The 13,450-nt window shown below is 39.5% G+C and overlaps 4 protein-coding genes across 4 annotated transcripts; 2 read left to right on the top strand and 2 right to left on the bottom strand.

Annotated features, from left to right (window-relative positions):
• Nucleotides 1–366: 366 nt before the first annotated feature.
• On the bottom strand, nt 367–4,839 carry Egg (eggless). Its single transcript, XM_064132157.1, has 4 exons — nt 4,608–4,839; nt 3,531–4,476; nt 3,234–3,463; nt 367–2,714 (listed from the first exon to the last, which is right to left on the bottom strand). The coding sequence occupies exons 2-4, from the start codon at nt 4,458–4,460 to the stop codon at nt 491–493; spliced, it is 3,384 nt and encodes a 1,127-aa protein (XP_063988227.1). The 5' UTR covers nt 4,461–4,476; nt 4,608–4,839; the 3' UTR covers nt 367–490.
• Nucleotides 4,840–4,923: 84 nt separating this feature from the next.
• LOC135168206 (WD40 repeat-containing protein SMU1) lies at nt 4,924–8,807 on the top strand. The gene is made up of 5 exons (XM_064132175.1): nt 4,924–5,278; nt 5,356–5,422; nt 5,669–5,927; nt 7,200–8,281; nt 8,382–8,807. Exons 1-5 carry the CDS (start codon nt 5,253–5,255, stop codon nt 8,478–8,480), a joined length of 1,533 nt encoding a protein of 510 aa, XP_063988245.1. The 5' UTR covers nt 4,924–5,252; the 3' UTR covers nt 8,481–8,807.
• A 156-nt stretch (nt 8,808–8,963) lies between these two features.
• On the top strand, nt 8,964–10,777 carry LOC135168223 (uncharacterized). The gene is made up of 2 exons (XM_064132202.1): nt 8,964–10,479; nt 10,618–10,777. Exons 1-2 carry the CDS (start codon nt 10,254–10,256, stop codon nt 10,746–10,748), a joined length of 357 nt encoding a protein of 118 aa, XP_063988272.1. The 5' UTR covers nt 8,964–10,253; the 3' UTR covers nt 10,749–10,777.
• Nucleotides 10,778–10,888: 111 nt separating this feature from the next.
• LOC135168219 (uncharacterized) lies at nt 10,889–13,443 on the bottom strand. The gene has a single exon (XM_064132198.1). It carries the CDS (start codon nt 13,441–13,443, stop codon nt 12,919–12,921), a length of 525 nt encoding a protein of 174 aa, XP_063988268.1. The 3' UTR covers nt 10,889–12,918.
• Nucleotides 13,444–13,450: the final 7 nt, after the last annotated feature.

Below are 13,450 nucleotides of genomic sequence, written 5' to 3'. Positions count from 1 at the left end.
AACGATACCATTCGATCGTGTGCCTCGCTTGATAATTTTCTCGTCAATAAAACTATCTCAAAAATAAAAATATTGAAAAAGGCACAGAATACTGGCGTTGTGACTACGAATTATCTTGTATTTTTAGTAATAAAATTTTTAAAAAAACTTCATCTCTAATTTTCATCTCTATGGAAGTTGGAAAACTAATAACTATTATCAGCAGATTATTATTGAAATTATTGCAGACGCAGAGAAAATTTTAAAAAGTTTTAATCACATTTCGTAAAAAAACTGTTCCAAAAGGGGAACAAAAATACTACAAAAGGCCCTCGATCATATTTATGTAACAAAACTTCCCTCACATATTCAATAACAAGACAAAAATACATTTCCATCTCTATATTTCCAGACCTCCACGAAATTATCAAACTCCGGGTCTCCATGAACATAAAAACCTTAACGATCTACTTAATCCTTATCCAAAAAAAAATAAAAATCGAAAGCTGTACTACAATAATCGTCCCCTGCAGTTGGAAGCCCCGCACTTGCAGATGATGACCTTCCCCGGAATGCTGCCCACATCGTAACTATAGTTCCACGTCAATTCCCGTCCAGCTCCGATGAACGACAGAGCGAAGAAAGCTACCCAAGGAAACCTCACATCATGCGTATCGACGAACACATTCTGCACAAAAACATTAGGATCGCAGGAGTGGTTGAGGTACCTCCCAATGTTGCCCGTAGTCTTAGCATCCATAATATAGACAGCTTCATCCTCCCCGAAGAAGTCCCTCACAGACTTGAACTTGGGTCTCTCAATGGTGGGTTCAACAGTCGGCTCGAACCTGATCAGTTCCCTCCTGCCATTTCCCTTGACCTCCTCATCGCTGCCATCCTGATTATTATCAGTGGAGCTCTTCCCCACGCTTCCATCATCGTTCTTCCCAATGCTTCCATCCTCACTCTTATCCTCAACATCCTGAATGACAATCTCATCGCTCTTCTTCCTCTTCCTGAGCCTCTTTTTCATGGAATCATCAGTCTCAGACTGAAGTTTTGAATATTCAGAGTTATACTGTCTAATATCGAAATCAGCATCTCCATCAGGACCAGCGGTTCTCCTCCTGCTGTTCCTCTCCTGCTCCTGTGATCTCTCCTTGGACCCTGGTGAGTCGATGGGTGTGTCTGGATCCAGGACATCAGCCTCAAACCCCTCCTTGATGTTCTCCACTACCTCAACATAATCCAACTCAGCAAGATACTCATCTCCATAGTTCTTTCCTCCTTCGTTCGCGCCCTGCTCGGTCAGAAGTCTGCCAGCATAAATACAGATGAAAGATCCCACTGGTATGTCATTCAGACACCGGATGCCCCAGCCCCTCCTCTGAGTCTTGAACACCTGCAGTTTCAACGTCAATGGATGCTGAACAACCCTATTAAGACAAGTCTTCACCGAGCACTTGCACTTGGAATTACATTCGTAAATTCCCGTCGTCACAGGCTCTGGCAGTCTCTTATAATGATATCCAACATTATTAGCAGGCACCCGACCTCCTAGAGTCGCCTGCGCACCCTGAATCGTCAGCTGCCAGCACTGGCACTTTTCCTTATCCTGGCAGTCATCCTCGCAGTCACAGCTGCACAAAAACTCCGGATCCAAATTCAAATTAACCCCTTCAGTTGGCTCCCTAATAGTACTATACGTAATTGGATCAGGAAGTGCATGATCTAGTTCATTGACACAGGGAATAGGGACATTCTCAACCCCATAACTCAGATCCTTGATGTTAACGAAACATTTATCGAGGATAAATTCAGCGAGACAGTGGACCCAGCTGTCGAATTCAAATAGATCGACTGAGATTGTCGATTTGGTCTTCCTGAGGTACTGGTGAACCTCCTCGATGCATCTGAGTCGAACTCCGCAGGGTGTCTGGTACATAACGACCTTCTTACCTTTAGGATATTTGCAGATCTGTCGATTCCAGCCACATAACAGGGGAATTGACAGGGGTGAGTAGCCCTTCAGGTCATCGACCTTGAAGTCTTTCAGTTGAATACAATTTGCTGAGCACTCGTGTGGTAAATACTGCTTAGGTTTGATGGAGTTCGGTAGAGAGTAGTAAGCAATGCTGTAAGCTGACTTAGTTTCTGCTGCTGCCAGATACGTCGGCTCAACAGTTGGTTTCTTCGCTGTACTTTTACGTGCCACAGCTCGAGACTGGGCAGGAGGCTTTGGAGATGCTGCTGGAGGCTCTTTAGCAGGTGTTTCAGGGTCTCCCTCGATAGTCCCCGATGTGTACTCGACGTAGGGAATGCTGGCTTTGCCACCTGGAGGCATTCGATGACGACCTGGGGCGTTTACTGTCATGTGGTGGCCCTGTTGACGTGCTGTGGCCTTCAAGAGCTCCACGTAGAGTGGTCCCAGGCGTGTGGAACCACGGTAAATCCATTCTGTTCGATTGTCAGCGTCGAAGGACATCTGTACGAGAGAAGCATCCACCTGGGCCACTCTTGCCACCCACCATTTTCCATTCCATTCGGTCTTCACTACCTGACCTGGTTGTAGCTTCACCATTGGACGCTCTGGGTAACCCTCGATGTATTTTTTTACAAAGTCACGGGATTCTATGGGAATGTCCTCCCAGACACGCTGGGAACTCTCGCTCACCACGAATATGTGCTTGTGCGCGACGTACTGTGCGTAACCATCGTCGAAGAACACGAGATATCTGGGGGGGAGAGGAGAAATTTCCAATTAAAATGGGGTGGAAAAGGGAGGTAATCAGTCGCTTTCAGCTATGGGGTAATTATCAGCATTTTTTGGGATCTTTCGTCGAAGCTTTACAATTTTATCTGGCAAAATAGACGAAAAAAATTGTAAAAATAATAATAATGGATTTACATATATATGGGGATAGCATGTTTAACGAGGTTATGCAAATTTTTAGATTTATACATGAGATGTATCGTCCAACAACTTTTCTGAATTATCCCGTATCCCCTTTCATCCCTCTGATGATAAAAAATTTCAAAAATAATTGTTAGAAACTTGATCTTTTGAAGTCATAAATTGTCAACAGTGACATGCTTAAGAAACTTTTCATAAGACCTTTTCATTCACCAGTACCAACTCGTAAAGACGGAAAATTTCCATTTATAAAGTTCTCTGTCCTGGCTCCATTGAAATGTAAATGAGAAGGGAAGACGGGGGCAGTAGGGAAAAGGGAAATGAATAACCTGATGTTCACCTGTGTTTGTTTGTTGTCTTTGGTGGTTCAGCTATAACTCCACTGTAATAATTACTCGAATTAACATCATTGAAGATGGCAACGACTCTGGTTGCAACTGGAATTATCACTGGGGCTGGTGCATGAACGGCTAATTGTCGTCCAAAAACTGTTCTCAGGGAGTTGTTGTATTTTTTTGGTAGAAATTTGACGCGGTAGGTCATTGGTTGATGGGTCAAAATGGCATGAACCTGGAATGAAAACAATTCTAACTACTCTAATCATAAATTTCATTTCCAAGTGGCATTCTGTCTTTACCTTAGCTTTGATCCAGGGCATCAGTGGATGCTTCATAACAAGCACAATATTATCTACCTCAGCTGGCCTGAGGATGAGTTTCCCATGTGCAGGTAATCCACAGACAAAAGCCTGCTTCTCCACCTTCTCAACAATAGGCATGATCTCCATCTGATTGTCGTGAGGTTTAGGGTGGACCACAGAAGGAATTTTCACCTGTGTGACCTTCTTGGTGGCGACAGTCGGATGACCTGGAGCATCTGTCCGTTGCTGAGGTCTCTGTGAAGCCAGAATTCCCGGACTGGCCTCTACCTTCGATCCGTCGTCGATCGACAGGTCTGCCAGCATTTTGATATCAGGTCTAAATGCATCGTACAGACTATTCCTTATCATGTCCATCTTGCTGATCATCTGCTTGATCTCTTTGTCACTCTCTTCATTAGACCGATCGATGTCTTCAAACTGAGCCTCCAGAATCTTCTGGGCCTCTGTCAGTTGATAGTCGACGTCATATTTCTTGAGGACATTGGACAACGCGTCGTCGATTTTGGACTCCATGTCCAGAAGAACATCCTCAGGAATGTACTCCCATTCCTCTGGCTCCTTGGCAGCTTCTCCATCAGAATCACTGTCCGATAGGTCGATCTGCATCGTGTTATCAGGGAGTTTGCACTTCAGCAAAGGCTCACGCTTGAAGAATGCCTCGGCGAGCATCTCCTGGTGCTCAATGGCCATGACATGACACTTGTCACAGATGTATCGCTTCTTTTTCTTCGCTTGATTCAATCCATAATAACTACAAGCGAAGGACGAAGCTGTCTTCATATTCACACCTGACTCACACTTGAGATTAATGCAGATAAATTTCTTGGATGTCTTCTGGTCTTGCATTTTCTTCTTCTCTTCGTCGTCAGAGTCAAGGTCTATCACCTCCATCTTCGCTTCAGCCATTTTTCGAGTTATAAAGCTGGAGGATTGATGAAAAATGAAAGAAAGAGATCGGAAGTGAATGGGTGATTACTCGGGAGAGCGAATGGGTGATTGTTGCTAGGAAATATCAACAAAGCATGAGGACTGGAGGTTATTGGTTGGACTTACCTCTATCTCACGTGCTAGTCATGGATATTTACACTTTGTTTCACTCAACACTTGGCCACTCGAAGAAATTACTCGAGATTTAGGGCACTGGGTACGAATTGGGGAGGAATACTGACTCCCGGGGGATTTTTCACTGTAAACAATTAAATGTTAGGTTTGAATGTGTGAATAAACTCACAACATTGTCCACCTGACGATGGAACCCATGTTAAACAACTTCATCAAGTACCTCACGACGCCGTGGGCGACGGTGTGCACCACTTCCCCCCTCCCCTCGCTTGTTCGTCGCCATTTAGGAATTTCAGACGTGTGTAATTGACAAAGAAAAGTCTTTATCATTTTTCCATCAATAAAAATTCATTAATTCGCGAAAATGACCGAAAATTAAGAATAATTTTTGCCCTTGTTTTGTGGAAATGCCTTACCGACATGGCCACCATTGTAGTCCATGCGCCACCGCTACGAAGCCACCATAAGGGGAGCAATCTCCCCCCGCTTTGTATCCCTCAGTGTTTATGGCACATGTGATCGAACAGAACCCAAACTCGCGCGACGCCAAGTTAGTAAATATTAGTGAATAATATATTGTTTTTCATAGTTAATACTCTATCTATGTGCTGTGACTGTGTGAATAATTGATCGACAATGTCCATCGAGATTGAATCCGCGGAGTAAGTACCTAATGAATAACTGATGCAGTGGAGATATTGAAAATGCATTGTTATGGATGATATTTATTCGATTTCAGTGTCATTCGACTGATCCAACAGTATTTGAAGGAGTCGAATCTTGTTAAAACGTTGCAAACACTTCAGGTAACTAGTTCACCCTCCTAATTCGATAATTATCCCCCTAATTAGTCAGTTAATTGCGTCACTTGACAATATCCCCAGAAAGTCTGATAGAACACAATTCATTGATTCACTTTTGCCTGAGAACAATTCTTTTGTCTGTTTGGAAATGGATTTCTCCCTCACCAAAGAAAATAATAATCATAATTCTGGATTTATGGTTATTCTGATTGTAGTTTTGTAAAGGTCAGATGGGTTGTTATTTTCTAGGAAGAAACAGGCGTATCTTTGAATACAGTAGACAGTGTCGATGGTTTTGTGGCGGATATAAACAATGGCCACTGGGATACGGTCCTGAAAGCCATTCAATCACTCAAACTACCGGACAAAAAGCTCATAGACCTGTATGAGCAGGTTGTTCTGGAGTTAATTGAATTGAGGGAATTGGGAGCTGCACGTTCGTTACTCAGACAAACGGATCCGATGATTATGATGAAGCAACAGGAGCCGGAACGATATATTCATCTAGGTAAGAGGGTAATTGGATTTGTGGAGTCTTTGAGTTCTTTTAGATTGTAAAGGGACTCACGAGGGATGATAAAATGGATGCACAAAGCTCCTTGTAGGTTAATTATCATTACATCGACTTTTGAGGGGAGGGATCCAATTAGATTTTATTTTATTTATTTCCTTTCCTTGAGAAAATTTCGTTTCTGTGACATAACCTAAAAAAATGCTGCTTTTGAGAATTACGGCAGTTGTTTTGTTCACAAAAGTCATGAATCGTACATTTTCTATTATTATTAACATAATTCTGATGTTCAACAAGGTTTTTATGGTGCATGAAATGTAATTTAAGTGGTTGTTGTTTAATTATTTTTGGCAAATTAGTCACACAAAATATTAACAAAAATAATGATTCAACTGCGGCGTCAGAGAAAATTGAAATCGGGTCGGACACTTGGTTCACCGGTCACTCATTAATTCATCTCGATGGTCAATTGAAAAAGATAATTGATTAATTAATTAATTAAATCAAATTCAGAGTGTGCATGGAATGAATATTACATGACGACTGGTTGTAATTCAGCAATTTGATCCGCGTACACGTAACGTCATGTGTTCGATGAAGATGAGAACAATTGTAACTCGTTTATTATTCATCGGTGGGTATCCATTGAACACATTTGTTTACCCCCCTAGTTTAGTGAGAAAATCGGATTCTGCGCTGTGAAATAGCACGCAGACAGTACAGACTTGTTTACGAGTATTTCAATGGGAATGCGGGTGAAATATGAATATCGAAATTTTTATCCACATCTTTTTATTCTGGGAATGCTGTGAAATATTGATTCCAATAATTGAGGGGAAGTTGCGAGAACTGGAGGATTCTCTTTTCAGGGATATTTGGGGGAGTAATCGAGTTTCTGAATAACTGGATTTGCATTGTTTTTTTTTTACATTTGCGAATGAAATGGGGAGTGGGAATAATGAGAAATGAATAATGGATTTGAAATTTATAACAAGTTGGCTTTGTGCATTTGTTGGATGAGAATTATTTTGATAATGATTTTCTCAATTGTTTTAGGAGACAATTGTGGAATGTTTCGTTTTGACTAATATTTTTTTTAGCAATAAACGGGTTATAGAAAGGTTATTCATAATAATTTCATCACCAACAAATAAATAAGTCAATAAATACGTCAGAATTAAGAGAGAAATAAATTAGAACGAATGAATATATTTATAAGGTCACGTTAATATTCATAAAATATTAATAGACATTTTTTTCGTTCCTCAGAAAATCTTCTTGCCCGATCGTACTTCGATCCCCGAGAAGCCTACCCAGACGGTAGTACAAAAGAAAAACGTCGTGCATACATAGCAAGCGCCCTGTCTGGTGAAGTATCAGTTGTCCCCTCCAGTCGCCTCCTCGCCCTTCTCGGGCAAGCCCTCAAGTGGCAGCAGCACCAGGGTCTCCTTCCTCCAGGCACAACAATCGATTTATTCCGAGGAAAAGCCGCTGTCCGAGACCAAGAGGATGAGAAATACCCAACGCAATTGTCAAAGCAAATAAAATTCGGGCAAAAATCGCACGTCGAGTGCGCCAGATTTTCACCAGACGGTCAATATCTCGTGACCGGCTCAGTTGACGGTTTCATCGAGGTCTGGAATTTTACAACAGGAAAAATTCGAAAGGATCTAAAGTATCAGGCACAGGACAATTTCATGATGATGGAGCAAGCGGTATTGTCCATGTCCTTCAGCAGAGACAGCGAAATGCTGGCGTCTGGCTCTCAGGACGGTAAAATAAAAGTCTGGAGGGTCCAGAGTGGTCAGTGCCTCAGGAGATTCGAGAAAGCTCATGCAAAAGGTGTCACCTGCATACAATTTAGCAGAGACAATGGACAAGTTCTCACTGCCTCATTCGATGCGACAATCAGAATTCACGGATTAAAATCAGGGAAAACACTCAAGGAATTTCGTGGCCACTCGTCATTCGTCAATGAAGTTGTCTTTGCACCTGATGGCCATCACGTTATTTCAGCCTCATCTGATGGTACCGTGAAATTGTGGAGTTTGAAAAGCACCGAATGCATTGGTACATACAAATCACTGGGGGCTTCAGATCTAACTGTCAACAGTATTCACCTATTACCGAGAAATCCAGAGCATTTTGTCGTATGCAATCGCTCCAACACTGTTGTTATCATGAATATGCAAGGCCAGATTGTCAGGTCATTCTCGAGTGGTAAGAGAGAGGGTGGTGATTTTGTCAGTGCTGTTGTGTCACCCAGGGGTGAATTTATTTACTGTGTCGGTGAGGATCTTGTACTGTACTGCTTTTCAACGTCATCAGGAAAACTCGAGAGAACTTTAAACGTAAATTGAATTTTTTTTTTACTTTTAACTTCTGTTTTTACGATTGTCGATGAATTATTGATGGCTCAGGACAACGGTTTTTTTTTATTTTGTGTTTTAGATTCATGAGAAGGATGTCATTGGCCTTGCTCATCATCCACATCAGAATTTATTGTGCTCGTACAGCGAGGATGGTCTCGTTAAACTGTGGAAACCATAAGTTGGTGTGAGTTTTTAGTGTTGCTGATAGAGAGGTGATTTATTTATGGACAAGATGAACATTTAAGTGAGTAGGAGAAAATGCATTTAAATTCGCGGGTTCATGAGTGACAAGGTAAGGTGATTTGACTTTTAAAAAATTGAAACCGCCATTGTGGAATGTTTTTTAATGTTCTTAATAATTCGGCTGATGCGATTTATAGTCGAAAAAACTGAATATTTACTATATACAACAGTCTTCGATTACAGTGAATTTTTCACTGCATTTTTTTGTTGTTTACGGATATGTATTCTGCCAAATTAAAAAAATTCTGATTAGAATTTTCAACTATCGACATTTAATTAGATAATACTACAAAGTAGAGTCAATTTATGCGGCAAAAGTTGAGTGAAGGACGCTATGGCCCCGGATATATTTGGCGTTTATCAAGATTTTTATGGTTCATATAAAAAATGGGGAGGAAAAAGTCGTATATCATCTCGTGACATCAAAAACAAATGCAATATTGACTGGGCGGTACGATTGACTGATACTGTAGCACTATTTGCGACGGGGATCGAAATCATTGGTCAATATTTAATTGCATCATATTTACGTTATTATATGCTACTAATGATAGTCTCACATGACTCTTTAATGAAGAATTGGGCTATCGCACGATTTTTTATTGAAAAATCTCGTAAAATACGAGACTGCGATGAAAAATATTGGACGCGATTTTTTTTATTCTCCAAAACCAAACGAAAAATCTAAAAGCTAACGTTTTGATCGCATCAGTCAATCCGGCGTATTCAACACGAAATAATCTCAGATGAAACCGTAATTTGGGGGAAAATATCATCGACGTTCTCTCCCAATTCAATCAGTAAAATGATAACGTCTTGATGACTGCAGTTACCCCGATTTTCATGTTGACACGTCTCTAGAGTCAGTTTAATTAATAATAAGTGTATTCGAGGAGACTGTTAACAAGACCTAGAATTTAAGATGAGCGGATGGAATAAACAGAGCTGAAATTTTTGTAACGTACACAAGCGGTTAGTTCTCCACTCATTCACTCCGTCCTAATAGAATTTTAATTAATGTTCATCACATTAATAATTCGTCATCCAAATACTGGGGCAGTCCATCGAAATATTTAATAACCGAATTCAAATATGCAAAGAACAGTGAGGATTTCTCGGGCGTTAAATTTCATTAGTTACCTCAGTAATTTGATTGAAAAACAGATAACTTGACTGGGAGTTTTCTCCTAAATTAATATCAAATCCCACTGTTTTATGTTTGAAACGACAAGTGATACAAAATTCAAGGGATGTCTGACAACGTTGCATAATTGTTTCGAAAGCCCTGGAAGCAGTTTAATAATTGAATAACTAAAACGTAACAGAATGCGTAGAATTTCCTCAACTAATTGAACCATTCGGTTAAATAACCACTGACTTCTGAAGAAAATATCAAAGGAAAATTATCTCATTACTGATATAATTCCAGAGTGAAATTAACAAATGTAAATTCTCAATAGTTTCCACTTCCAACTGTTCAGACCCTCCCCCCCCCCCCCAACCATCGCCAATTGAATCAACAGCCTGACATTCCCCAAAATTCTCCGTCATTTGTTTGTTCTGACATTTACCCCCTCAACTTGAAACATCCTGTCGTCCTAATGGAGGGTAAATAACCCACTCCAGTTCCCCCGAAGTGTTAAATCCTTTTTAATCATAAAAAAAAAAGCGTTAACATCGATCAAATGTCCCATTAAATTTCGTAAAAATGTGCAACGATTTATTACCACCGAGTGTTGACGAATTTCTGGATAATTTCGAGTCAACCCTTTGCCTACCAATTCTCATTATCCTCGTCCTTTGTACAATTCACTTTATCATCAATCACCTACTCGACATCGGATGCTCAATAGCATCAGCAATGGAGGGTAGAGTTGAGATTGACTCGGATTTGGATGAGGTACCCAGTCAGCCATTCACAGCTAAATTTAAAGGTGAATTTGATCCAATGAATTAATGAAATAATCGTATTACGTTACAACACACATTTTCCTTTCTCATCCCCTAACCACCGGGATCCCTCATTCGGGTTAATTAACGCCCTTTTATTTATACAATTTCAAACGCACTAGGTATGTTCTACAATGCAGCGTGTACTATGATACCCGGTGAATCAGTGAATGCGCAGACATCAACAGTACTGTCTTCTCCACTTCCAAGCGGGCGTAAAAGTAATGTGAAACGAGGAGATACGAGAACCTGATGGAATGCAATAAATTACAAGAAAAAAAAAACTTGTCGACTCCAGATAAATCACTGCACTATTTTCTTAAACAAGGAAACGTGTATTTTTCGTTCTTTTTTTTTTCATTATATTCTTCTTAGAGTCCTTATCCGTTTATCTTATTTTTTTTATCTCATTGCAGAAAACTTTGCAAACTCTTTACAATCGATATAAATACAATTTCAAGTTTTTTTTTTATTCTCTTGGCTTTTTTCCCATCATTGTCGATAAACTTTTCGGCCGATAGTGTTATGCTGTCTCAGTTACAGATTATTATTCCCTCTTTTTAACTAATTTTGACTTCTACGATTACATGGTTTACGTCGTTACATAATTCATCTAGGTAACAAGGTATATCATTATTGCATCACTTAATGTAGATCCTGGGGTGTTTATTTAGTCTCATTATCAATGTGACAGTTTTTTTTATTCTTCTTTTGTCGCAGTAGTCGGTTATCTCGTGTCTTTTTACTTCCACCGATTCAACTACAGTTATTCACATAATTTTGTTTCTCAATTTTTATTTTTGTTTGGAATAGTTCAACACTAGATGTAGTAAATTAGCGATAGTTAAGTGAAGTGCGGGGGACTCCGGGGGGTGGTACTGGAGAATCGAGGGAGGGGGGGGGAAGGGGATTATTTCATTAATTAGAGTGTAGTGATGATAGGGAGGGGTGGAAAGAGGGAAGGGGCTGTGCCAAAAAGTTTTCAATCGGATTTAGCCCCAGACTCGTGATGAAATGTTCGACGAAAATTTTAAAATTAAATTACTGTTAAACGTGGAAAATGATGATAACGTAATAAACGTTTACGTCTCGTTACGTATGTTCTGTGTCTGTCTAGTCGGTATTTATGAAGAAATGAGATGAATTGGAGGGCGTTGTACATTTTAATTTTACTGTTAATGGGTCAGGTGATGAGCTGATCTTTTTCAGTCGCGACCTTAATTAGCTAGAGCTGTTGAAATGGATTTTAGTTTACTGGTTGAAGTCTATCAGCTGTTTAAAAAATTAGTGTGAATTGTTGCAAGTTTTGTGCGGCAAATAATTTGTGATCTGAAGTATTAAAAAAATTTTCACTTGTTCTCAGTTATTCACAGGTGTTTTTAACAAAATTAATGACTGAAATATGTCAGTGAATATTTGTGGAAAATTCTGGTTCCAATTTTTTAATATTCAAGTTGAATTCAGCGTTATGACAAAAGTTCTTTTTTTTTGTGAATGAAAAGTTTCTACATCCCTGCATTATTTTTTGGATTGATGGAAAAAATTATTTTCACGGTGAAATATTTTTCATTTATCCAGTTTTCAATGGCTCAACTCGGTAACATGAAAGGAAAAATTCTCGTTTTGTTTTGCAATGAAATACTCTCTGATTCGAGCGAGAATTAAAGTAAATTACAATTTAATACCTTAACATTATTATTTTCGTAAATTAATCGATCTCTGAAGTTCCAATTCTTCAACGTAAATGTTGAAAGTGAGAACAGTCGAGTGAACGACAAATCATCGTGTTTTTATCTCAAATGAAACCCAGTACTCTCTGGTGCAATCAATAATTAGGATAAAATTTCAATTTAAAACTCTGCAGCTATTTTTTGGTGCGCGAATGGAGGGATTCACGAAGCTTAAATTTTTTTCATATACAATAGGGGAAACGCTCCACCTCTCCATAAAAAAGTATTCACTGAAAACGTTTTTTTCACACCAAAAAATTCAGTTACTCGATATATCCCCCGTTATTTCGCAGTAGTCGAAAGCGAAAGAAAAAAGGAAAAAAAAATCGTTATCATCCTATTTCAGTCGGCAATTTAAGCCAAAACTCTGGAAAACAATAGCAACAATGTCACACTTTACATAAAATCTCAATTCTCCGGGTGGAAATAATTTTTTATTTCGCAAATAACGAGATGGGAATCGATTTGTGAAAAATTCCCACCAACTCCCTCCATTCTAGCTCCCCATTAATTAATAAATCCTCTAAAACCCATAAGTTCACTCTGAAATTTCGAAACTCTCTTCAACCCCATCCCCTACTATCCAGCAAAAAAATATGTAAAACAAAATCCTTATTCTTATCTTCCTGATGCGACGAAAAAAAAAATTCCAAACGAATATCGATAAATTCACTGTATCTTGGTGTACATGGGTCACATGAAAACATTATCTAAATTAGGTACGTGAATTTTTCTGGTTGGAGTTGAGCCTGGACAGCCCTCATCCTCGAATGTAACCATTTTTTCACGACTCCTGGTCCCAATTGTTCCACAATTATCCTGCCTCGAAGTAGCACTTGGCGCACAAATAATTGGAGTATTTATTTGCGATGATGTTGATGTAACAGTACTGTAATTTTTTAATACAGATTGGGGTAGTGTAACAGCAATATCCTGCACATCACTCGTTAAGTTAAAATCACTGACACTTCTTGGCACAAAATATTCAAAACTACTGTCCTCCTTAACATGACAATGATTGTGCTGATGTCTGTGTTGTATCTGTATTTGTGATAAACCATTGCGATTAAATTGTGTTCCTCCACGTTGTATTTGTAAATTTGGTGAGTATTGACCACCTTGGTATGTATCACGTGTGTTAATTGTCACTTTTTTACGTGGCAGTGAGTGACGACCTGGTGATGAATATTTATTGATACTAGCTGTACGGTGTTTCATCAGGAGA

Source organism: Diachasmimorpha longicaudata, chromosome 12 (assembly GCF_034640455.1).
Source record: "Diachasmimorpha longicaudata isolate KC_UGA_2023 chromosome 12, iyDiaLong2, whole genome shotgun sequence".
In the NCBI taxonomy this organism is placed as follows: Eukaryota; Metazoa; Arthropoda; class Insecta; order Hymenoptera; family Braconidae; genus Diachasmimorpha; species Diachasmimorpha longicaudata.
Note: the sequence above shows the minus strand (reverse complement) of the source record. Positions and strands in the feature narration are given on the sequence as shown.